This window comes from Erythrolamprus reginae, chromosome 5 (genome assembly GCF_031021105.1).
Source record: "Erythrolamprus reginae isolate rEryReg1 chromosome 5, rEryReg1.hap1, whole genome shotgun sequence".
Taxonomy (NCBI): Eukaryota; Metazoa; Chordata; class Lepidosauria; order Squamata; family Dipsadidae; genus Erythrolamprus; species Erythrolamprus reginae.
Window position 1 is genome coordinate 13207255 of NC_091954.1, and position 25683 is coordinate 13232937.

At 43.5% G+C, this 25683-nt stretch overlaps 1 protein-coding gene across 1 annotated transcript in view; it reads left to right on the forward strand.

Annotated features, from left to right (window-relative positions):
• The window catches only part of CABCOCO1 (ciliary associated calcium binding coiled-coil 1), a 57299-nt gene extending 42044 nt beyond the window's left edge, over positions 1-15255 (forward strand). The window contains exons 6-9 of the mRNA XM_070753938.1: positions 2495-2641; positions 3654-3785; positions 10091-10189; positions 15076-15255. Of these exons, the coding sequence (XP_070610039.1) occupies positions 2495-2641; positions 3654-3785; positions 10091-10165 (354 nt within the window). The 3' untranslated portion in view covers positions 10166-10189; positions 15076-15255. The remainder of the gene's footprint in view (positions 1-2494; positions 2642-3653; positions 3786-10090; positions 10190-15075) is intronic.
• The last annotated feature ends 10428 nt before the right edge of the window (positions 15256-25683 follow it).

Consider the following 25683-nt stretch of genomic DNA (forward strand, 5'->3'; position numbering starts at 1 on the left):
TGGGTTTTAAGAAGTTAAGAAAGGCAAGGAGGGTGGGGGCAATCCTAATCTCTGGGGGGAGCTCATTCCAGAGGGTCGGGGACGCCACAGAGAAGGCTCTTCCCCTAGGTCCCACCAGACGACATTGTTTAGTCGACGGGACCTGGAGAAGGCCCACTCTGTGGGACCTGACTGGTCACTGGGATTCATGCGGCAGAAGGAGGTCCTGGAGATATTCTGGTCCAGTGCCATGAAGGGCTTTATAGGTCATAACCAACACTTTGAACTGTGACTAGAAACTGATCGGCAACCAATGCAGACTGCGGAGTGTTGGTGTAACATGGGCATACCTAGGGAAGCCCATGATTGCTCTCACAGCTGCATTCTGCACGATCTCAAGTTTCCGAACACTCTTCAAAGGTAGCTCCATGTAGAGAGCATTACAGTAGTCGAACCTCGAGGTGATGAGGGCATGAGTGACTGTGAGCAGTGAGTCCCAGTCCAGATAGGGCCACAACTGGTACACCAGGCAAACCTGGGCAAACACCCCCCCCTCGCCACAGCTGAAAGATGTTTCTCTAATGTGAGCTGTGGATTGAGGAGGACGCCCAAGTTGCGGACCCTCTCTGAGGGGGTCAGTGATTCCCCCCCCCCCAGAGTAATGGACGGACAGATAGAATTATCCTTGGGAGGCAAAACCCACAGCCACTCCATCTTATCAGGGTTGAGTTTGAGTCTGTTGACACCCATCCAGACCCTAACAGCCTCTAGGCACCAGCTTAGATAGCTTAAAACTATGTCGGCTTCGATCTGATCTAAATGTAGTTCATAAAATAATCTTGCCACAATGTCTTGCCTGTCAATGACTACTTCTGCTTCATCCGCAACAATACACGATCACATAGTAGATACAAACGCAATGTAAGCTGCTTCAAAACCGACTGCAGAAAATACGACTTCAGCAACAGAGTGATCAATGCCTGGAATCACTACCAGATTCTGAAAGAATAAATCAACTTCCACGTCTTTATTTTCTTTTAGCGTAGGGTCCTATTTATTAACAAAGCCAATTTGGATTCTGCATGTTTCATTCCAACTTAAGGTCCCTTAAGATTACATCCAGGTCAAAAGCTCATCTCCCATCCCCACACCCAGAAGTGCAATCATGGGGACAAATCCGATGCAGGGATTTCTAATTCCTTCCTGTGTTCCGTTTACTATTGGATTCTGCGTAAAGGAATGTGTACTGCGTGGCATAAATCTCTCACTCCCCCCTGTTCTTTTCTTACTACCAAAACTGTGTCAGGCCAGCCTTTGACTTCACATATTGACTTTGGGCCTGACAGGCGGCCTCCCCTAAGCATAGGGGTTGCACCGTGCCAAACCATCTACCTCCCCCCTCTAGGGCCCTTTGGCTTGTTCGGATAATTTTCATGGAACTGCTTGACTAACCTATCAGCACTGATGTCCCGATTATTTGTTTGTTTGTTTGTTTGTTTGTTTGTTTGTTTGTTTGTTTGTTTGTTTGTTTCATTCATTCATTCATTCATTTATCAATTTATTTATTCATTCATTCATTCATTTATCTATTTATTTATTTATTCATTCATTCATTCATACATTTATCTATTTATTTATTCATTCATTCATTCATACATTTATCTATTTATTTATTTATTCATTCATTCATTTATCTATTTATTCATTCATTTATCAATTTATTTATTTATTTATTCATTCATTCATTTGTCTATTTATTTATTTATTTATTCATTTATCTATTTATTTATTCAGTCATTCATTCATTCATTCATTTATCTATTTATTTATTTATTCATTCATTCATTCATTTATCTATCTATTTATTCATTCATTCATTCATTCATTTATTAGATTTGTATGCCGCCCCTCTCCTCTTTACCCAGGTAGCCTCCGACAGAGGGTACCCCTTCCAATGAATTAGGTACTGCAAGGTTCCCCGGAAAATGCAGGAATCCAAACATTTTTTCACTTCGTAATAGGGTTCCCCTTGAATTACTACAGGGGAAGGGGGCGGCTGTGCGTGTGGCCTAACGTTGGATCTGATCACCGGCTTAAGCAGGCTGCAGTGAAATACCAGGTGGATCCTCCCTAGGATTCTAGGTAACGCAAGCTGCACCGTGACCGGGTTGATTACTCTCACTATTGGAAAAGGACCCATGAATTTTGGACCTATCGCAATAAATGAGTTTGAATGTTTATAATTTTAGAAGAGTTGTGCATGCGTGTGTGTACATGCACTTTATATAATAGATAATCAGAGGTGGGCTACTGGCCGGGCGGGCGGGCAGAACGCAGTGGGGTAGCGAAAATGGAGCTCCACCCCAGAGCACGCAATTTGCACTGAAAGATGTTGAAACAAAATGCACAAGCCGCTCCCACAGTGCGGTAGTAAAAATTTTGGTAGCCCATCACTGGTTGCGTCGTTCTTCTGTGACCTCTTTGCTTTTCTTTCTGTTTTATTTCTTCTTAACAGAAAGTGGTAGAGCTAGTCAAGTATGAGCAGACCCCTTTTCCTGCCTGCTTGGAAGAAGGATTACCCAGCGACATCTATTTCAAGTTCGCAGCTCTGACTCCAGGGGAGGAGGAGGAGGAGGAGGAGGAGGTGCTGGTGGTGACCAAGGTAAGTGGAGGTCTCCGGGGAAGAAAGCACAATGGCCACCCGACCATCGCCAAACTCTTTCATTTCTCGGCTTGCCTCCCCAAGAGACGGTTTTGGTGGCCTTAATTGAGCGGCTGCCCTGGTCAGCTCCTTCCCCTAGGAAACTCGGAGGGCTCTGAGCAACTTTGCCCCAACCTAGGCATCTTCTCAGCCCCTCCTCCCCACCTCCAAAATGCCCCACCTCTTCCTGGCTTAGAGGATGTAGTGGCAACATTGAGTTCTCTGTATCCCTTCACTCATAATCACACACACATATAATCTCTCTTCCCCTCCCTCTCTTCTCTCCCTCCGTCTCCCCTCCTTCCTTCCTTCCTTCCCTCTCTCTCCCTCCCCCTACCTATCTCTCCCTCCCCTCTCTCCCTCTCCCTCCCTCCCCTCTTTCTCCCTCTCCCTCCCCTCCCTCTCCCTCCCTCCCTTTCTCTCCCTTCCTCCTCTCTCTTCCTCCCTCCCCTCTCTCTGTCTCCCGCCCTTTCTCCCCGTCTCCTTCCCTCTCTCCCTGTCTCCCTCCCTCTCTCCCCGTCTCCCTCCCTCTCCCTCCCTTTCTCTCTCCCTCCCTCCCCTCTCCCTCCCTCTCTCTCCATCTTCCTCCCTCTCACTCACTCTCTCCTCTCTTCCCTCTCTCCCTCTCTCTCCCTCCCTCTCTCTCCCTCTCTCTGTCTCCCTCCTACTCACTCACTCCTTCTCCTCTCTTGCCTCTCTCTCTCTCCCTCCCTCTCCCTCCCCTCTCTCCCTTTCTCTCTCTCCCTCTCCCTCCCCCCTCTTTCTCTCACACACAGCCCTTATCTTTCCTGCTTTCATTGAAGACTGGACAAAGATAAGAGAATTTGGGAGGGTCTCCTGCCAGGAGTGACAGCAGGAAACTTGTCAGTGGCCAAGGTGTAGGGGGCACAGGTGACTCCATCTGCTCTAGCAGGCCGTTTCACCCGTGTGGGGAGAGGGGTCGCTTGGTGAGCATTTGCCTGCCCTCTTTTAGGAACCAGGAGGCATTTTTGCAGAGGAGCCGGCGAAAGAACAAGTGACCGTGGACCCTTTGATGGGCTACACCGTCGAGGATGTCCGCTCGGTCCTGGGCCAGATCACCAACGACCTCATCAGCAACCTTCAGGTAGGATTGCCAGAAGCAGCTTGGCTTCGTTCTGCTTTCATGCTGAGCCTCCCAACGGGATCCCTTGGCCAGAAAGGATGGAGCCTTGTTGACCACAACAGAGCTGGTGCGCTGCTCTTCCCAAACGTGAATTTCGTTATCCGGAGGGAATTGGAAAACGCCTGCGCATGGAAGCCCTTTGCCGGTCATTCCTCCGCCTGAGCCAGCGTGTCCCTTTAGGACAGCGTATCCCTTTAGGTGAGACCACATTTGGAATACTGTGTTCAGTTCTGGAAACCTCACCTACAAAAAGATATTGACAAAATTGAACGGGTCCAAAGACGGGCTACAAGAATGGTGGAAGGTCTTAAGCATAAAACGTATCAGGAAAGACTTAATGAACTCAATCTGTATAGTCTGGAAGACAGAAGGAAAAGGGGGGACATGATCGAAACATTTAAATATATTAAAGGGTTAAATAAGGTCCAGGAGGGAAGTGTTTTTAATAGGAAAGTGAACACAAGAACAAGGGGACACAATCTGAAGTTAGTTGGGGGAAAGATCAAAAGCAACATGAGAAAATATTATTTCACTGAAAGAGTAGTAGATCCTTGGAACAAACTTCCAGCAGACGTGGTTGGTAAATCCACAGTAACTGAATTTAAACATGCCTGGGATAAACATATATCCATCCTAAGATAAAATACAGGAAATAGTATAAGGGCAGACTAGATGGACCATGAGGTCTTTTTCTGCCGTCAGTCTTCTATGTTTCTATGTTTCTATGACAGTGGTTCTCAATTATTTTCTGTTATGCCCCCCCAGTGAAGAAATAAACATTTCAGCCCCCCCCCCCTCAACTCTCTGATCTGGGCCCCAATGGAATTTTAGTGTTAATATTTATTATTTTACTTATACTGCTCAAAAAAAAAATAAAGGGAACTCTCAAATAACACATCCTAGATCTGAATGAATGAAATAATTCTCATTGAATACTTTGTTCTGTACAAAGCATGAATGTGCACAACAGCATGTGAATTTGATGGTCAATCAGTGTTGCTTCCTGAGTTTGATTTCACAGAAGTTTGATTTACTTGGAGTTATATTGTGTTGTTTAACTGTTCCCTTTATTTTTGAGCAGTGTATTATAAGCTGCAAGCAAACTATTGCCTGGGGAAGGCTGCTCTACCCACTAAGCTGGGAGTAAGTCACCCTGAACTCAATGGAGCCCGTTTTCATTTAGGCAGGCATAGGCTACCGTGGTTAGGGCCCTCTTTTGACACAGGGAAAGGCCAGCTTAATCAAGCCGATGTTTTGGGATCGGCAGCCTGGCCCATAAATGCTGATTCTGCCAGGCACTTATAGCGAATGGTGAGGAAGGAGGCTTTAGGATGCCATTTGAAGCTTTTATTTATTTATTTATTTGATTTTTATGCCGCCCTTCTCCTTAGACTCAGGGCGGCTTACAACATGTTTAAACCTTTAAAGCCCTACATGGCATTGAACCAGAGTACCTCCGGAACCGCCTTCTACCGCACGAATCCCAGCGACCGATAAAGTCCCACAGAGTTGGCCTTCTCCAGGTCCCGTCGACTAAACAATGTCGTCTGGCGGGCCCCAGGGGAAGAGTCTTCTCTGTGGCGGCCCCGGCCCTCTGGAATCAACTCCACCCGGAGATTAGAACTGCTCCCACCCTCCTTGCCTTTCGTAAACTACTCAAGACCCACCTATACCGCCAGGCATGGGGGAGTTGAGACATCTTTCCCCCAGGCTCCTTATAATTTATGTTTGGTATGTATGTGTTGTTTGGTTTTTAAATATGATAGGGTTTTAGTTATTTCTTTTAATACTAGATTTGTGCCACTATAATATTGTTTTTATCATTATTGTGAGTCTTCGGAGAGGGGCGGCATACAAATCTGATAAATTATTATTATTATTATTATTATTATTATTATTATTATTATTATTATTATTTCTGTTCAATTAACGTTTCACTTTTAAAGATTTTGGCTGTTCTGATACATCTCGTGGGTTATATCTAGAAATCCATGTGGAATGACCTGTTAACAACCCCATGAAAATACCACTTCCGGCAGGGAAGGAATTTACTGTGCCTTTTATTGCAAATTGAACTGTTTAACAATTTTTTTTTTAAAAAAATGAAACGAGAAAAAAACGAAACGAGAAAAACTTCGCGCTGAGAGCTTTTCCCACTTGGGAGAGCTGAAATATTTAAGAGTGATTAAATGGGGGCATTAAAGAACCCTGGGAAAGTTTATATTCCGCGCAAAGGGTTTCTGTTGCTTTTGTTAACCTGCCACCAAAGCCGGGCAAATGCCTTCCTTCCAGCTTTCTCATAGTTTCCATTTGTAAATTCCAACTAACCTATTCCCACAGAAGTTCAAGAGTGTTGGTTAAGATGACAGTACAGCTTGTGGGTTTGGGCGCATTCCTGCAAAAGACACATCGTTTTGTTCATCGTGTAGTTTTCCTCCAAACGTTCGCTGTGAATTAGGCAGCTGTGTCACTCCTCGCAGGGAAAAATGGATTCCAGAAGGCAGCCAGGTGTCCAGACAGGTGGGGAATTGGGTAGCCCCCTTTCTAAGGCCTCGGGTTCCTTCTGTGCCCTGAGCATTTTTAGGTCCCAAAGGCTGCAGAAGCCCATTTTCTTAGCTCTGCTGACCGTTATGTGAGCACCACAGTGAAATTAAGCTATGCAAAGCAGGAAGAGGGAGATTGTGATCCCACTGTATAGAGCGCTGGTGAGACCACATTTGGAATACTGTGTTCAGTTCTGGCGATGGGCTTTTCCAGATATGCCCATGTTACACCAACACTCCGCAGTCTGCATTGGTTGCCGATCAATTTCCGGTCACAATTCAAAGTGTTGGTTATGACCTACAAAGCCCTTCATGGCATCGGACCAGATTATCTCCGGAACCGCCTTCTGCCGCATGAATCCCAGCGACCGGTTAGGTCCCACAGAGTTGGCCTTCTCCGGGTCCCGTCGACTAAGCAATGTCATTTGGCGGGACCCAGGAGAAGAGCCTTCTCTGTGGCGGCCCCGACCCCCTGGAACCAGCTCCCCCCAGATATCAGAGTTGCCCCCACCCTCCTTGCCTTTCGCAAGCTCCTTAAAACCCACCTCTGTCGTCAGGCATGGGGGAATTGAAATTTCCCTTCCCCCTAGGCTTATAGAATTTATGCATGGTATGTTTGTATGTATGAGTGGTTCTTTAAATTGGGGTTTTTTAGATTGTTTTTAATATTAGATTTGTTTACATCATCTTTTTATACTGTTGTTAGCCGCCCCGAGTCTTCGGAGACGGGCGGCATACAAATCTAATTATTATTATTATTATTATTATTATTATTATTATTATTATTAATAATAATAATAATAATAATAATAACAATAATAATAATACAAAAAGATATGGATAAAATTGAACGGGTCCAAAGACGGGCTACAAGAATGGTGGAAGGTCTTAAGCATAAAACGTATCAGGAAGGACTTAATGAACTCAATCTGTAGAGTCTGGAGGACAGAAGGAAAAGGGGGGACAGGATCGAAACATTTAAATATATTAAAGGGTTAAATAAGGTCCAGGAGGGAAGTGTTTTTAATAGGAAAGTGAACACAAGAACAAGGGAACACAATCTGAAGTTAGTTGGGGGAAAGATCAAAAGCAACACGAGAAAATATTATTTTACTGAAAGAGTAGTAGATCCTTGGAACAAACTTCCAGCAGACGTGGTTGGTAACTCCACAGTCACTGAATTTAAACATGCCTGGGATAAACATTGATCCATCCTAAGATAAAATACAGGAAATAGTATAAGGGCAGACTAGATGGACCATGAAGTCTTTTTCTGCCGTCGATCTTCTATGTTTCTATTCTGATGCTTCTTTCCAGGATGTTTACTAGCAATTAAACTTTAGTTAAAAAGAGACTGTCACTTAACTCACTCCCCCCCCTCCCCAGAGTTTCATTTCACTTCCGGTTGGGTTTTCTAGAATGCAATAGGGGCTTTCCCCTCCCCACAAAATGGAAACTGCACAAGAAAAGGAAGTAGAAGAGAACAAACCTGTAGTATATTGAATTATATCAGCCTTCCCAGCTTGGGGACTCCAGGTCTAATGGAGAGAGGATTTGGCAGCTGTGTGGCAGGAAAGACAGGGATTTTATCCAACATTTATTTATTTATTTATTGGATTTGTATGCCGCCCCTCTCCGCAGACTCGGGGCGGCTAACAACAATGATAAAAATAAAACAACTAAAAACCCTTATAATAAAACCAAACATACACACAAACATACCATGCATAACTTGTAATGGCCTAGGGGGAAGGAATATCTTAACTCCCCCATGCCTGGCAACATAAATGAGTCTTGAGTAGTTTACGAAAGACAGGGAGGGTGGGGGCAGTTCTAATCTCCGGGGGGGAGTTGGTTCCAGAGGGCTGGGGCCGCCACAGAGAAGGCTCTTCCCCTGGGGCCCGCCAAACGACATTGTTTAGTCGACGGGACCCGGAGAAGGCCAACTCTGTGGGACCTTATCGGTCGCTGGGATTCGTGCGGTAGCAGGCGGTTCCGGAGGTAGTTTGGTCCCATGCCATGTAGGGCTTTAAAGGTCATGACCAACACTTTGAATATATAACAATAGCACTTAGGTATATGCCGCTTCACAGTGCTTTACAGCGTACTCTAAGTGGTCTACAGAGCCAGCATGTATTGCTCCTCATTTGAACCACCTCGGAAGGAGGGAAGGCTGAGTCAACCTTGAGCCTGGTGAGATTTGAACTGGTGAACTACAGCCTGCAGTCAGCAGAAGCAGCTTGCAGTACTGCACTCTAACCTCTGCGCCACCAAGGCTCCTTATCATACCTGTACAGCCTCCGTTTTAAGAAGGTCAGACCATCTGACTTCCCACCCCCAACCCCCACTCCTAGCAACACAACTTGTGCTGTGCAAGTACTGGTTGGGTTGCTCAAACACCAGGAAGCCAGGAGGCATTTGCTGTCCTATAGTTCAGGGATCTCCAACCTCAGCCACTTTATTTATTTATTGTTTGTTTGTTTGTTTGTTGGTTTGTTGGTTGGTTGGTTGGTTGGTTGGTTGGTTGGTTGGTTGGTTGGTTGGTTGGTTGATTGGATTTGCATGCCACTCCTCTCCGTAGATTCGGGGCGGCTAACACTTTACGCCTAGAGGGCTTCAACTCCCAGAATTTCCCAACCAACTTGAAAATTGACTGGGGAATTCTGGGAGTTGAAGTCCTTCAGGCTTAGAGTGGCCGAGGTTGGAGACCCCTGAGTTATATTTCAAAGAGAGCTGAGCCTCCACTCTGGGCTGGAGCAAAGGGAGCTTGGATGGGCTCATAAGAAGAGAGTTTAAGGGGTGTTGCCCTATCCCACTGAAGCTGCAGGCTTTTTTGGTAGAGAGGGCGAGCAACCTGTAGACCAGTGATTTTCAACCTTTTTTGAGCACATTTTTTACATTTACAAAACCATGGGGCACATTGAGCGGGGGGAGGGGGCAAAGTTTGGACAAAAAAATTCTTTCTCTCCCTCCCTTTTGCTCTATTTCTCTCTCCCTCCCTTTCTCTCCCTCTTTTTTCTCTCTCTCCATCCCTCTTTCTCTCTTCCTTCCTTCCTTCCTCTTTTTTGCTCTTTCTCCCTACCTCCCTCTATCTTTCTCTCCCACCTTCTCTCCCTCTCTTTCTTTCTCTCTCTCCCTCTCTCTCTCTTTCTCTCTCTCTTTCTTTTTCTCTTTCTGGCTTTCTTTCTCTCTCTTGCTTTCTTTCTCTCTCTCTTGCTTTCTCTCTCTCACTTTCTTTCTTTCTCTCTCTCTTTCTTTCTCTCTCTCTTTCTTTCTCTCTCTCTTTCTTTTTCTCTTTCTGGCTTTCTTTCTCTCTCTTGCTTTCTCTCTCTCACTTTCTTTCTTTCTCTCTCTCTTTCTTTCTCTCTCTCTTGTTTTCTTTCTCTCTCTGAGCTTCGCGGCACACCTGGCCATGTCTCACGGCACACTAGTGTGCCGCGGCACACTGGTTGAAAAACACTGCTGTAGACTAACCAATGGCAGCTAACACTATACAGTCTGTAGTATGTTTGGGATGTAATGCATACATGAGGACCCGGATTGTGGGGGCAATAGGCTGGCTCTGTTAAAAAGTGCTATTGCTAACATGTTGTAAGCCGCCCTGAGTCTAAGGAGAAGGGCGGCATAAAAATTGAACGAATGAATGAATGAATGAATGAATGAATGAATACAAGATAAGAGAGACAGTAGATTACAGAGTTGACCAAACTCTCTTCTTCATAGTCTGAGATCTGCGAGAAGCTCCAAATACAAGAGGAGACCTATTCAGCGAAAATAGAGAAGATGAAGAAAGCCTGAAGCCATCAGAGCAGTGGAGCAAAGGTAGGATCTTACACAGAGCAATTCATTAGTTTGGTTGGTAAGGGAAATGTGATTTAGGCAGGATCCACGGACTGGGAATCAATGCATTTTGTCTTCTAGAGCCGGTTGGGTAGCAAAATCTTGGCTAGAGAGCAGTGACCCCTCCTTTAAAGCAATCCCTAATTTTCAAGTGTCTTCTTTAAGCTGAGCCACATCAGATCTGTGAAACTTCTCCTTTTGTTGCTGGAAGATATTTGGAGGACTCAAGTATGTACAGTAGTACCTCGTGATACGAACCCCTCGTCTCACGAACTTTTCGAGATACGAACCTGGGGTTCGGGATTTTTTGTGCCTCTTCTTACGAACCTTTTTTGCCTTACGAACCCACCGCCGCGAACGCCGAACCCTGAAGTTCGGCAAAAGTTCGGGTTCAGCATTTGGGTTCGACTGAGAAGTGCCGCCGCCCGGCTGTCACCTTTTGAATCAGCCAGGGGACTTCTCAGCGTTCTCCCATACCCAAACCTGGAAGTTCGGCAAAAGTTCAGGTTCGGGAGGTTGCCAAGAAGCGCCACCGCCTGCCTGTCAGCTTTGCAGAAGAGCCGCAGAGCTGTCGGCCGGTCGGGAGGCTCAAATGGAAGTGGGGAATCCCAATAGGGAATTCCATGGGCGGCGCTTTGACGTCACGGAGACGTCCTTCCTGGCTGGCCGAAATGTGGACTCTAGAGTAAGGGAAGAGTAAGGCCTAAAATTAAGAGGTAGAAGAGAACAAAGAATAGAAAAGTATAGAAAAAGGAAAGATGTTAGTTTAAGAATTGCACCAATGTTCAAATAAACTCGCCCCTTACTGACCTCTTAGGAATCTGGATAGGTCAACCATGGATAATCTAAGGGTAAAGTGTTGGGGGTTTGGTGATGACACTATAGAGTCCGGTAATGAGTTCCACGCTTCGACAACTCGGTTACTGAACTCATATTTTTTACAGTCAAGTTTGAAGCGGTTAATATTAAGTTTAAATCTGTTGTATGCTCTTGTGTTGTTGACTTGTTTATATATTACCAACCCAACTATTTGGACAGAGTCCTAACACTCAGGGCAGGATAAGAAGGAGGAAGAGGAAGGAAGGGGAGAGAGGTAGGAGGGAAGTACAGTACCCCACCTACAAAAAGATATTGAGGTTAGTTAGGGGAAAGATCAGAAGCAACATGAGAAAATATTATTTTATGGAAAGAGTAGTAGATGCTTGGAACAAACTTCCAGCAGACGTAGTTGGTAAATCCACAGTAACTGAATTTAAACATGCCTGGGATAGACATATATCCATCCTAAGATAAAATACAGGAAATAGTATAAGGGCAGGCTAGATGGATCATGAGGTCTTTTTCTGCCATCAATCTTCTGTGTTTCTATGTTTCTAAGTAGGTAAGAGGGAGAGAGGGAGAAAGAAGATAGAAGGAAGAGAGGGTAGAGGGAGGGGAGTAACCCAAAATATAGAAGGAAAACAGACGGGAGATAAAAGTATAAATGGTACAAATTTCGGATATCCATTTATGACATATTAAAAAAAATGTGTAAGTGTGTAACTTTGATATTGTGGCATAGTGTGGATGTAAAGTTGGTGAAAAAAAATTAAAAGAATTTATCCCACAATTTACTTTTACATGTGATCCAAATAGAAAAAGCCACAAATACAAACTAGCTCTGCAGATGGTGTTGAAGGGAGAGGCGGCATTTCCATGTGGTTGACTTATTCCATTGATGGACAACTAGCCCGAGATGTGTCCAACTTCACAAAGAGGAGAAAAATGGGTTTGGCCAAACACGGCCCTTTGACCAAGTTCTTTGGGGTTGGAGTGGCGACGTACAGTGTGGGCCTTATTAAACCAGTCAATGAAAAAAATCTAATGAAAGTACATTGGCTCATAAATTTCATAGTCTTTCCTGTTTGGGATTGTAATCCAAATGGCAGAGGAGGAGGAGGAATTAATTTGACAGGGCTCTGGAGAGCGTCCAGATTAAAGTAAACATGGCAATGAATAAAAAGCAATTCTGCTGCTGTTGCTCATCAAACCAAGGAGAAGACACGCAACATTCTTTATTTACAAAACAGAAATGTATTGCAGGGCCATAGGATGGGGAAAAAAATATGTTTTGGTATTCGTGGAATACGTCTTCAGAAAGAAATTCCATAATATCCGTATCATTTGGATATTTCGTTTCCTCATTCCCCAAACGCCTCCACATTTCTTATTACAATGTTCTTCCTGGAACTGGGGGGGAGTTTAGATTGTTCTATATAGCAGGGGTCTCCAACCTTAACAAGTTCAAGCCTGGCAGAAAGGAGAATTCTGGGAGTTGAAGTCCGCCAGGCTTAAAGTTGCCAAGTTTAGAGACCCCTACCATATAGAGTTTGAGTGTCCATACTTGAGCATCAGAAATTATTTGTTTGCTTGTTTGTTTGTTTAGATTTCTATGCCACCCTTCTCGAAGCGACTCAGGGCGGTGTACAACATTAATGCAACAGTATACAGTGATACCTTGTCTTAGGTTCGTAAGGTGAAAAGTTCGTAAGACGAAACAATGTTTCCCATAGGAATCAATGTAAAAGCTGCAAATCCTTCAGAAAAATCCCAAACTTCTCTCTCCAAGCCGCCCCTCCCTTTTCTTTCTTCAAAACACACCCTTTCACTGCCTCTGCAAGCACTCCAGTTCTCCTTGCTTTTTTAATGCAAACTCTTTCGCTCTCTCCAAGCCGCCCCTCCCTTTTCTTTCTTCAAAATACACCCTTTCATTGCCTCTGCAAGCACTCCAGTTCTCCTTGCTTTTTTAATGCAAACTCTTGCTCTCTCCAAGCCGCCCCTCCCTTTTCTTTCTTCAAAACACACCCTTTCATTGCCTCTGCAATCACTCCAGTTCTCTTCGCTTTTTTAATGCAAACTCTTTCGCTCTCTCCAAGCCACTGCTCCCTTTTCTTTCTTCAAAACACACCCTTTCATTGCCTCTGCAAGCACTCCAGTTCTCCTTGCTTTTTTAATGCAAACTCTTTCGCTCTCTCCAAGCCACCCCTCCCTTTTCTTTCTTCAAAACACACCCTTTCATTGCCTCTGCAAGCACTCCAGTTCTCCTTGCTTTTTTAATGCAAACTCTTTCGCTCTCTCCAAGCTGCCCCTCCCTTTTCTTTCTTCAAAAAAGAAAAAAAGAAACCCCTTCATCCCAGCAGCAGCGGCTTGTGGTGAAAATAGTTTGGAAGAAGAGGCAAAAAAAAATCTTAAACACCGGTTCATATCTTGAAAAGTTCGTTAGAAGAGGCGTTCGTAAGACGAGGTACCACTGTGCAAGAAATCTAATATGTCTAAAAATAAAAAAAATTCTAAACACATTTAAAAAACCCATGCACATTCGCATATACTCATCCAACCCAATCATGTCTCATATCGGCCAGAGACAGTCTCATCACTCACGGCCAGTGATGGGCTTCTTGTTTGTTTGTTTGTCTATTTTATTTTATTTATTTATTTTATTTTATTTTATTTATTTTTATTTTTTATTTGTTTGTTTGTTTGTTTGTTTGTTCATTTATTTATTAGATTTGTATGCCACCCCTCTCCGTAGACTCGGGGCGGCTCACAACAGCAATAGAACAATTCATAACAAATCTAATAATTTAAAAAACATTTTAAAAACCCCATTATTCATCAAACATACATACAAACATGCCATACATAAATTGTATAGGCCCGGGGTTTTAATGTTGAAATGTGGGCAGATCTTGGTAATCCCACTATTGTTCGCGCAGCTGCATTCTGCACAGTTTGTAGACTCCGAACAGTCTTCAAAGGCAGCCCCATGTAGAAAATACTTTTTGAATAAATTGGATCCCAAAGGAAAGGGGCACACAGAAGCAAAGGCTAATTTTCAAAACACCTAGAATAATTCAAAAGTCATATGCGCCACATTTTGTTAACTCCGGAAAATAAAATGGTCGCGTAAAGTACAGTGTAGAGAGTTTTTTATTTTTTATTTTATTCATTTGTCCAATACACAGATACATAGAAAGAAAAATAGACATGTGGTAATATAAATGAGGGTGAAAGTGAACTTAGAGGAGAGGATATATGAAAGGAAGAGAATATATAAGATAGGTGAAAGAAAGGAGAGACAATTGGACAGGGGATGAAAGGCACACCAGTGCATTTATGTACGCCCCTTACTGGCCTCTTAGAAACCTGGAGAGGTCAATCGTGGAGAGTCTAAGGGAGAAATGTTGGGGGTAAGGGGTTGACACAATTGAGTCTGGTAATGAGTTCCATGCTTCGATAACTCGATTGTTGAAATCATATTTTTTACAGTCAAGTTTGGCGCGGTTCGTATTAAGTTTGAATCTGTTGCATGCTCTTGTGTTATTGCAGTTGAAGCTGAAGTAGTCATTGACTGGTAGGACATTGCAGCATATGATTTTGTGGGCAATACTCAAATCGTGTTTTAGGTGCCGTAGTTCTAGGCTTTCTAGGCCCAGGATTTTTAGTCTATTTTGGTAGGATATTCTGTTTCGAGTGGAGGAGTGAAGGGCTCTTCTGGTGAAATATCTTTGGACATTTTATGTCCAAAGGTATGCTGAGCATCTATTCTACATTAGCATGCCTAATCAATAATCGATAAAATCAATGTTCCTTGATTTTGATGATTGTCTCAAGATGCTCATAAAATGCCTTGAGCTTCTCCGGGTGATGTAAACATGGTTGACCTGGAGCTTGGCAGAGGCAAAGCTTCTTCCAATGTCTGCATTACAGAAGGTCTCAAGAACTTGCCCAACTGTTGAGATTGACCAATTATCAATGTGTCCAATTTTATTCCAACCTGGAGGCTGACATTCTGTTTTTCCTCACCATTTCTTCTATTTCTTTCCTAGGGAAAGCATCTGCAACTAAGGGAAATTTTGCAAGGCCTTCTGTTCATCGCCCTGCAAGTCAACAGAAGAGAAGAGACTTTTCAAAGCAAGGAGCAGGCCTGTTGTTTTTTTCACTCCCCTGCCCTATTTTGTCATTTGGTTGAGTACAATAAAGAAGTGTTATTCACGTGGGTCCTGAAATACTAGAAATTTGGAAGTCTTGAATCTGACCTCTTTTGCTGTGGTTTCCTTACTTTCTTCTCTCTTGCTTACCTTGCCTTCTTCTAGAGAAATTAAGACATTATTGTCGGTTTAGGAATGTTCTGTCTGGGTCCCCCCAGACGCCAACACCAACCAAAAAGAGTAGCCAGACACACTGGTAAAAAGCAAAGGCAGTTTATATACTTCAAAGCAAACACAGGTAACAAAAACTGTTCTTACAGACAGGAACACTATGAAGCTTCACAGAGGTTTCACAAAGGCCAGGCAATAAAACAGGATTCTTGCTCGCAAAAACAACGCTGGAGATAATAAAACCCACGCCTCCCCCAAGTCTTCCAGACTTCTAGGCCACAAGCCAAGATCAGAGACGCCGAGGATCGAAGCAAGGTCACAGGACTCCCAATTGATAACTCTCCACAAGACTATAAGGGCGGGCCTGCCTTTTCAACCCTGCTGAGGAGAACCACACCCAAACCCAGCTGTTGCAAATTCAGGGATGGAAGTACCTTTCTAATTGGCCCCGTCTTTGAGCTGCTCGTCGCTGCCTCATGTCTATTATAGCCTGTGCGTCTTCATCCAATGAATCCAGGCTACTAGCTGGGGAGAGGGGCCCCCCGGGGGGTCTCAGGCGGCTCTCCCTCCTCCTCTTCCTGACGTTCCTCTCCCCCGTCTGCCTGGTCCTCCCCCTCCTGTTCACTGTCCTCCTCCTCTGGGCATGGATCCGGCAGAGATCCAGCCGGTCCCTGAGGAGCCTCAGCCTGAATCACAACAAGGAATAGTGATGGGCCGCAAAGTTCGGCTGAACCCGAACTCGAACTCCAAACGCTACGTGACGTCAAAGCTCCGCCCCTGGAATCCCATTGTTTTTTATTTTTACGGATTTTTTATTTTTATTTATTTTTACAAAAAAGGACACCGCAGCGGCGGCGCAAGCAAAGGGAGGTCATTTTACATAAAAATTAAAAAATATATTTTTACATGAAAGGACCTCCCTTTGCTTGCGGTGCCACTGCAGCGTCCTTTCACATTAAAAAAATCCGTAAAAATAAAAAATGATGGGATTCTGGGGCGGAGCTTTGACGTCACGTAGACCGGCAGGTTGCTAAGCACGCCAAGGTGATCACTTCCTAGTCCTCAGTCGCATGCATTATTTGCTTTTACATTGATTCCTATGGGAAAAATTGCTTCGTCTTACAAACCTTTCTAAGTTCGTAAGTAGAGCTACCACTGTAACACTTGATGTTGGGCTGTTATACAGTAACTACGAGACAAGAATCTTTTATTTTCTCCTTCCAAAAGCTTATCTGCGTTTGTAGTTATATTCAGATGTTTCAAGTCCTGCTTTGTAATCCTCTCTTTTGTTCTGGCTGTTTGATATCCGCTCCAGATATTATATTCTATGTTATGGTTAGATTCGCGATCTTCCCTCGAGCATAATATTGAAGTCAAGCTTTATCAGGCTACTTATGGAGAAGAATTCGGTGCCTTGATTGGGTTCCAGGGAAATGTTTTCAATTCCTTCTGCTGCCAGACACATGATGTGGATCATACTAACCATTTTTCCCAAGCCTCCTTTGACCCCCCCCCACCTCCCCATAATAAACTAATTTGCACGAGGGTGGTGGGGAATTTGGCAGTTGTCTGCAGAGGGGAGGGTCTCACAGATATGGACCAAATACCAGGCAGAGCATTCCTCCATGTAATCCAATCCAAGCAGGGCTGTTTGCAATACCTCCTTTCACCGCTGCCATGTTGACAATTCATCTGAACGATTTTTAAATGAAACCCAGGGGAGAGCCAGGAAATGATGAGCTGGTAGCCGAATGCCTGGTTCCTGGCAGATTGATAGAAATGGTGATCAAAGGAAAAAAGAAGCTGTTCTGTCTGGGTCACTCCAGAAGCCAATACCAACCCAAAAAGAGAATCCAGACACACTGGTAAAAGGCAATGGCAGTTTTATAAAATTCAAGAAAAACACAGGTAACAGAAAATGTCCTTACAAACAGGAAAATGCTGTATCTTCAGATATATCCACAAAGGCCAAAAGTCCATGTAGCAATACAGAATTCTTGCTGCCAAGCCAAGGCTGTAGATAGCAGACCTATACCTCCCACGGATCTTCCAAAGCTGCTGGACCACAAGCCAGGAACAGAGACGCCGAGAAACAAGACAGGATAATGCCACGCCAAGCTGATAACACTCCACATGGCTTAAAGGGCTTGCCTGCCTTTTAAACCCTGCTGATGAGTACCACACCCAAACCCAGCTGTTTCTACTTCAATGGTGATAATATCTCTTTAACTGCTCCTTTCGTTGCTCTGAACGTCGCTGTCTCATGTCAATGACAGCTTGTACGTCATCACCTAATGACTCCAAGCTACTGGCTGGGGAGAGGCCCCCCCCCCCGGGGCTCTCATGCTGTTCTCCTTCATCCCATTCCTGATTTTCCTCTCCCCCATCCGACTGTTCAGCCCCCTCCTCTGCGCGGTCATCCTCCTCCGGGCATGGAGCCAGCAGAGACACAGCTGGTCCCTGAGCAGCCTCAGGCTGAATCACAACAGAAGCCATGCCTGAAATTTAACGTGGCTTCTTCAAAAGTAAATCTTGCCTGTCTAGAGGATTAATATTATTAATATTATTAATATTATTAATATTATTAATATTATTAATATTATTAATATTATTAATATTATTAATATTATTAATATTATTAATATTATTAATATTATTAATATTATTAATATTATTAATATTATTAATATTATTAATATTATTAATATTATTAATATTATTAATATTATTAATATTATTAATAATATTAATAATATTAATAATATTAATAATATTAATATTATTAATATTATTAATATTATCAATAATAATAATAATAATAATAATAAGAGAGATTTCAGCAATAAAAACCGGCGGCATAAATATATAAATATATAAATATTTTGCTAAAATATTCATAAGAAAACTCACACACAACTAGCCTTGTGGTGTGACCAGAAGAATCTAGAACTGAACAGACTCAAAACCATAGAAATGGTGGTAGACTTTAGGAGAAACCCTTCCACCCTTCCACCTCTCACAATACTAGACAACGCAGTATCAACAGTACAGACCTTCAAATTTCTAGGTTACATCATATCTCAAGACCTAAAGTGGTCGCCTAACATCAAAAAAGCACAACAAAGAATGTTCTTTCTGCGCCAGCTCAGGAAGCTCAAACTGCCCAAGGAGCTGCTGATACAGTTCTACAGAGGAATCATTGAGTTTTTCATCTGCACCTCTATAACTGTCTGGTTTGGTTCTGCAACCCAACAAGACCGACACAGACTTCAGAGGAGAATCAGAACTGCAGAAAAAACAATTACTGCCAACCTGCCTTCTATTGAGGACCTGTATACTGCACGAGTCAAAAAGAGGGCAGGGAAAATATTTACTGACCCCTCACATCCTGGACACAAACTGTTTCAAATCCTACCCTCAAAACGTCGCTACAGAGCACTGCACACCAACTAGACACAAGAACAGTTTTTTCCTGAATGCCATCACTCCGCTAAACAAATAATTCCCTCAACACTGTGAAACTATGTACTAAGTCTGCACTACTATTACAACTAGGTTTTTTCCCATCATCCTATCACCCATTTCCTCCCACTTATGACTGTATGACTGTAACTTGTTGCTTGTATCCTTAAGATTTTAATTAATATTGATTGTTTCCTCATTACTTATTTGACCCCTATGACAATCATTAAGTGTTGAACCTCATGATTCTTGACAAATGTATCTTTTTCTTTCATGTACACTGAGAGCATCTGCACCAAAGACAAATTCCTTGTGTGTGCAATCACACTTGGCCAATAAACCTATTCTATTCTATTCTATTCTATTCTATTCTATTCTATCTACATGCGAGTCCCCTCACAAGATTTCAGCGTGTTTTTGCTTTCTGTCCATGCGCAGGAGCAAAAACACACGGGGGGCATGCACACACTTGCACATAATGCACACATGCACACAAGACAACCGAAGCTGCACGCAAAGCGCACCAATAGCGGCCAGTGATAGCAATCCACCCCTGCCACAGCTCACTTTCTCCTTCGCTTCAGGTTGTTCCTGGCTGCGCCTGACTATCCGTCTGCTTCTAGAATAGTGATGGTGAACCTTTTTTTCCTTGGGTGCCGAAAGAGCATGATGCACGCTATCGTGCATGCGCGAGTGCCCACACCCATAATTCAATGCCTGGGGAGGGCAAAAACAGCCTCCCTTGCCCCCCCCCCCCCGAGACTCTCTGGAGGCCGGAAACGGCCTGTTTCCCAACTTCTGGTGGGCCCAGTAGGCTCATGTTTTGCCCTCCCCAGGCTCCAAAGGCTTCCCTGGAGCGAGGAGAAGTTAAAAATGTCCTCCCCCATCTCCCCAGAGGCTCTCTGGAAGCCAAAAATGCCCTTCCAGAACCTCTGTACGAGCCAAAAATCAGCTGGCGCTCACACACATAGAAACATAGAAGACTGACGGCAGAAAAAGACCTCATGGTCCATCTAGTCTGCCCCTATACTATTTCCTGTATTCTATCTTACAATGGATATATGTTTATCCCAGGCATGTTTAAATTCAGTGACTGTGGATTTACCAACCACGTCTGCTGGAAGTTTGTTCCAAGGATCTACTACTCTTTCAGTGAAATAATATTTCCTCACCTTGCTTTTGATCTTTCCCCCAACTAACCTCAGATTGTGTCCTCTTAAATTGTTTGGGAAACACTGTTTCAGATAGAGTAAGGAATGTAGTTTTCCCGTTTAAACGTTTTTCTATCATTTAACCACGATTAAAAAGGAGGGTGGGGGAGCGACCACATACGTGTTGGAGTTGAGTTACTGCAACGGCTCACGTGCCAACAGATATGGCTACGCGTGGCACCTGTGGCCCCCTGTGCCATAGTCAGCGAAGCAGTGGAAGTGATGTGCCGGGGCCTGGAGGCTGTTGGGGCCTGGATGGGTGTCAACAAACTCAAACTCAACCCATACAAGACGGAGTGGCTGTGGGTCTTGCCTCCCAAGGACAATTCCATCTGTCCGTCCATCACCCTGGGGGGAGAATCATTGACCCCCTCAGAGAGGGTTCGCAACTTGGGCGTCCTCCTCGATCCACAGCTCACATTAGAGAAACATCTTTCAGCTGTGGCGAGGGGGGCGTTTGCCCAGGTTCGCCTGGTGCATCAGTTGCGACCCTATCTGGACCGGGAGTCACTGCTCACAGTCACTCATGCCCTCATCACCTCGAGGCTCGACTACTGTAACACTCTCTACATGGGGCTACCTTTGAAAAGCGTTCGGAAACTTCAGATCGTGCAGAATGCAGCTGCGAGAGCAATCATGGGCTTCCCTAAATATGCCCATGTTACACCAACACTCCGCAGTCTGCATTGGTTGCCGATCAGTTTCCGGTCACAATTCAAAGTGTTGGTTATGACCTATAAAGCCCTTCATGGCACCGGACCAGATTACCTCAGGGACCGCCTTCTGCCGCACGAATCCCAGCGGCCAGTTAGGTCCCACAGAGTGGGTCTTCTCCGGGTCCCGTCAACTAAACAATGCCACTTGGCGGGACCCAGGAGAAGAGCCTTCTCTGTGGCAGCCCCGGCCCTCTCGAACCAACTCCCCCCAGAGATTAGAATTGCCCCCACCCTCCTTGCCTTTCGTAAGCTACTTAAAACCCACCTCTGCCGCCAGGCATGGGGGAATTAAGACTTTTTTCTCCCCCTAGGCCGTTACAACTGTATACATGGTATGTTTGTATGTATGTTTGGTTTTTATATATTAAGGGGTTTTAATTTGCTTTTAGTATTGGATTTTATTGTATATTGTTCATGATTGTTGTTAGCCGCCCTGAGTTTTCGGAGAGGGGCGGCATATAAATCCAATAAAACTAAACTAAACTAAACATAGGTTCGCCATCACTGTTCTAGAGGAAACAGCAGGATCTTCCTTGGTTGAGCTTCCTTGGGTAGACCCGAAGAGCCCACTTTGAAGGAGGGCAGCTTCAGTTTCTGTTTGATGATGCGGATATTCGTATTTTATTTCTATCGACTAGCATTACTTTGAGCTTATTTTCAGATGTGGTGCCAAGGAGGCTTTGTCAGGTTTAAAAGTGTAGTTTAGTTCTGGCAGTTGTATGGTGCCTTCATGTTTTGTATAAACCCGGCCACTCACTGGCTCCCCTCTTGTCTATTGTTACAGACCACACAATGGCCTTTCTTTCTTTTTTTTCTTTCTTTCCTTTGAATGCTGGAACTTTGTAAAGAAACCATTCCACAGGTGATAAGTCAAGGAGAGCTTTAGACAAATCTTTTAACAAAGATCAGACTTTGCTTTTGAACGTTGCCAGTTGAATTGAGGGAAGGAACAGCTGAGATGGATATGGTGAAAGGCTGGTGTGGGTTTGTTCTTCTTCTTCTTCTTCTTCTTCGAAACATAGAAACATAGAAGTCTGACGGCAGAAAAAGACCTCATGGTCCATCTAGTCTGCCCTTATACTATTTCCTGTATTTTATCTTAGGATGGATATATGTTTATCCCAGGCATGTTTAAATTCAGTTACTGTGGATTTATCTACCACGTCTGCTGGAAGTTTGTTCCAAGGATCTACTACTCTTTCAGTAAAATAATATTTTCTCATTTTGCTTTTGATCTTTCTCCCAACTAACTTCAGATTTTGTCCCCTTGTTCTTGAGTTCACTTTCCTATTAAAAATACTTCCCTTCTGGACCTTATTTAACCCTTTAATATAGTTAAATGTTTCGATCATGTCCCCCCTTTTCCTTCTGTCCTCCAGGCTATACAGATTGAGTTCATTAAGTCTTTCCTGATACATTTTATGCTTAGGACCTTCCACCATTCTTGTAGCCCGTCTTTGGACCCGTTCAATTTTGTCAATATCTTTTTGTAGGTGAGGTCTCCAGAACTGAACACAGTATTCCAAATGTGGTCTCACCAGCATTCTATATAGCGGGATCATAATCTCCCTCTTCCTGCTTGTTATACCTCTAGCTATGCAGCCAAGCATCCTACTTGCTTTCCCTACCGCCTGACTGCACTTTTCACCCATTTTGAGACTGTCAGAAATCACTACCCCTAAATCCTTTCCTTCTGAAGCATTTGCTAACACAGAACTGCCAATACAATACTCAGATTGAGGATTCCTTTTCCCCAAGTGCATTATTTTACATTTGGAAACATTAAACTGCAGTTTCCATTGCTTTGACCATTTATCTAGTAAAGCTAAATCATTTACCATATTACAGGCGCCATCAGGAATATCAACCCTATTGCACACTTCTTCTTCTTCTTCTTCTTCTTCTTCTTCTCCTCCTTCTTTTTCCTCTTCCTCTTCCTCTTCTTCTTCTTCTTCTTGTTCTTCTCCTTCTTCTTGTTCTTCTCCTCCTTTCTTGTTGAAAACATCCATCCTTCTCCAAGCCTTGGGTGAGAAAAGGCAGCTTGCTTTTAAAGATGAGAACAAGGGTTTTCAAAATTATTATTCTTATGGTTATTTTTCTAATGTGCAGAATTTGTTTTCTGTCTTCTTCCAGTCACTAATTTAGATGCTCAGGGATTCTGCAAAACTGGGTGGTCGCTCTTCCAGTAGGCCCAGGTTCACAAGATCTTGTTGGCCTTCTCTTTCCCTCCCTTGATCAGCACGATAACCCAGGTAGGGGATCTACCCAGGTTTACAGAGTCTACCAAGAACTGAACTGATATGGCTTAAAAACATAAGAACGTAAAGAAGAGCCATGCTGAACTAGGCCAAAGCCCTTCGAGTCCAGCATTCTATGTCACACAGTGTCCCACCAATTGTACCTGGGGACCTTGAGCAGAAGAAGAAGGCAAAACCTTCAACAAATGGTACCCAAGAGAATCCTGCCTGCTTCAACCAACATAGAGGCGGCACTTGGACATCCGTTTCAATAACTACCTACGCTACACTTGGCATCCATGAATCTGTCTATCCAGGCTGACAGCTGTCACAACCTCTTCTGGAAGGGAATTCCATAAACCAATGACCCTCTGGGTGAAGAAATATTTCCCTTTATTTGTCCTCACTTTCTTACCTATGAGCTTTAGGGAGTGTCCCCTCATCCTAGTATTGTGTGGTACAGAAAATAATTTTTCTCTATCCAACTTTTCATGATTTTATACACTTCGATCAAGTCACCTCTTAAACGCCGTCTTTCAAGGCTGAAGAGATCAAGGCGTTGCAACCTGGTTTCATAAGGGAGGGGCTCCATTTCTTTGATCATACTTGTTGCCCTTTTCTGCACCTTTTCCAGTTCCATTATATCCTTCTTGAGGTGAGGTGACCAGAACTGTACACAATATTCCAAGTGCGGTCTCACCATCGATTTGTACAGAGGCAATACAATACTTGCCGACCTATTTTCGATTCCCTTCCTAATCATGCCAAGCACGGAATTTGCATTTTTACTGCTGCTGCGCAGTAGGATTTAGGTTGAGTTCTGGATCGTTTTTCTGCCTGCTTGCTCAGGGTCATGCTTTGCACAAGCACCACCCCAGCAATAAAAAAAAAAGCTGCTGCGCATGCACAGAAGCAAAATTTTGCTTCTGCGCATGTGCAGAAGCAAAATCCAAGATGGCGGTGCCCACAGACTAACACCAACAAAAGCAGCTCTGTGATGTCATTGCCAATTTACTAATGGTTCTAAAGAACCAGTTAAAACCTGTAGGAACCCACCTCTGCATGGACTGATTGACAGATATAATACAAAACTACACTTTGATGCAGCTAAGGAGCCTTTATCTGGGAGTGTAGGGTTCAGCAAGGCCTGTGCAAATTGTGGTTAATCATAAAACAAAATGAAAGCTGGCCACTGTTAGCCCTTGGCCAAGGTGAAGGAACAGAGGAAGAATGAAAGGTCATACTCAAACTCCAATTGATTTAGTTTTACTAGATAAATGGTCAAAGCAATGGAAACTGCAGTTTAATGTTTCCAAATGTAAAATAATGCACTTGGGGAAAAGGAATCCTCAATCTGAGTATTGCATTGGCAGTTCTGTGTTAGCAAAAACTTCAGAAGAGAAGGATTTAGGGGTAGTTATTTCTGACAGTCTCAAAATGGGTGAGCAGTGTGGTCGGGCAGTAGGAAAAGCAAGTAGGATGCTTGGCTGCATAGCTAGAAGTATAACAAGCAGGAAGAGGGAGATTGTGATCCCCTTATACAGAGCGCTGGTGAGACCACATTTGCAATACTGTGTTCAGTTCAGGAGACCTCACCTACAAAAAGATATTGACAAAATTGAACGGGTCCAAAGACGGGCTACAAGAATGGTGGAAGGTCTTAAGCATAAAACTTATCAGGAAAAACTTAATGAACTCAATTTGTATAGTCTGGAGGACAGAAGGAAAAGGGGGGACATGACTGAAACATTTAAATATGTCAAAGGGTTAAATAAGGTCCAGGAGGGAAGTGTTTTCAATAGGAAAGTGAACACAAGAACAAGGGGACACAATCTGAAGTTAGTTGGGGGAAAGATCAAAAGCAACGTGAGAAAATATTATTTCACTGAAAGAGTAGTAGATCCTTGGAACAAACTTCCAGCAGACGTGCTAGATAAATCCACAGTAACTGAATTTAAACATGCCCAGGATAAACATATATCCATTGTAAGATAAAAATACAGGAAATAGTATAAGGGCAGACTAGATGAACCATCAGGTCTTTTTCTGCCGTCAGTCTTCTATGTTTCTATGTTTTCACCAGATTTATTTAAAGAAGCAAATATCTCAGAAGCTGGGTTGTTTTTTACTTCATAATCCCAATTTAGCTCTTGTAGTGGGGATCTTTCAGAGAGGGGTTAAGGAGTGTACAGAGCCCTTAAGGTATCAAGGAGATGCACAGAGGAAAATTTGGTATTCCAGTGGATGTCCAGGAGATATGAGTAACTATTCAGTCATACAAAACAGACACATTAAAGTTCAATCAGTGTTTACTTTTAGAAATATCATGGTCAAGTTAAACAGTCCGGTCATACACATTCAAGCAGTCAATAATACTACAAGCCTGTCTCTGTCTTACATATCAGACATACATTACTGCTTACAAATACATCAAACTAACACAAAACTTACTACATCTGTCACAGTGAATCAGCAGAAAAAACAGAGAGAGCAGAGAGAGAGAGAATCATGCTTTCTGGCTCCCTCTTATGGCCATTTGCAACACTACCTCTTAAAGCTATAGTACTTATATATGCAAACATTCATTGTTAGTTTCTTTGTATTTTGCAAACCCAACTGTTTGTACATAACACTAACAGGGGGCACTATATGAAATGACAGGAGGCTGTTTCCTTATCTGCTCAATGAGAAATGTCCAAGGCAGAGGTG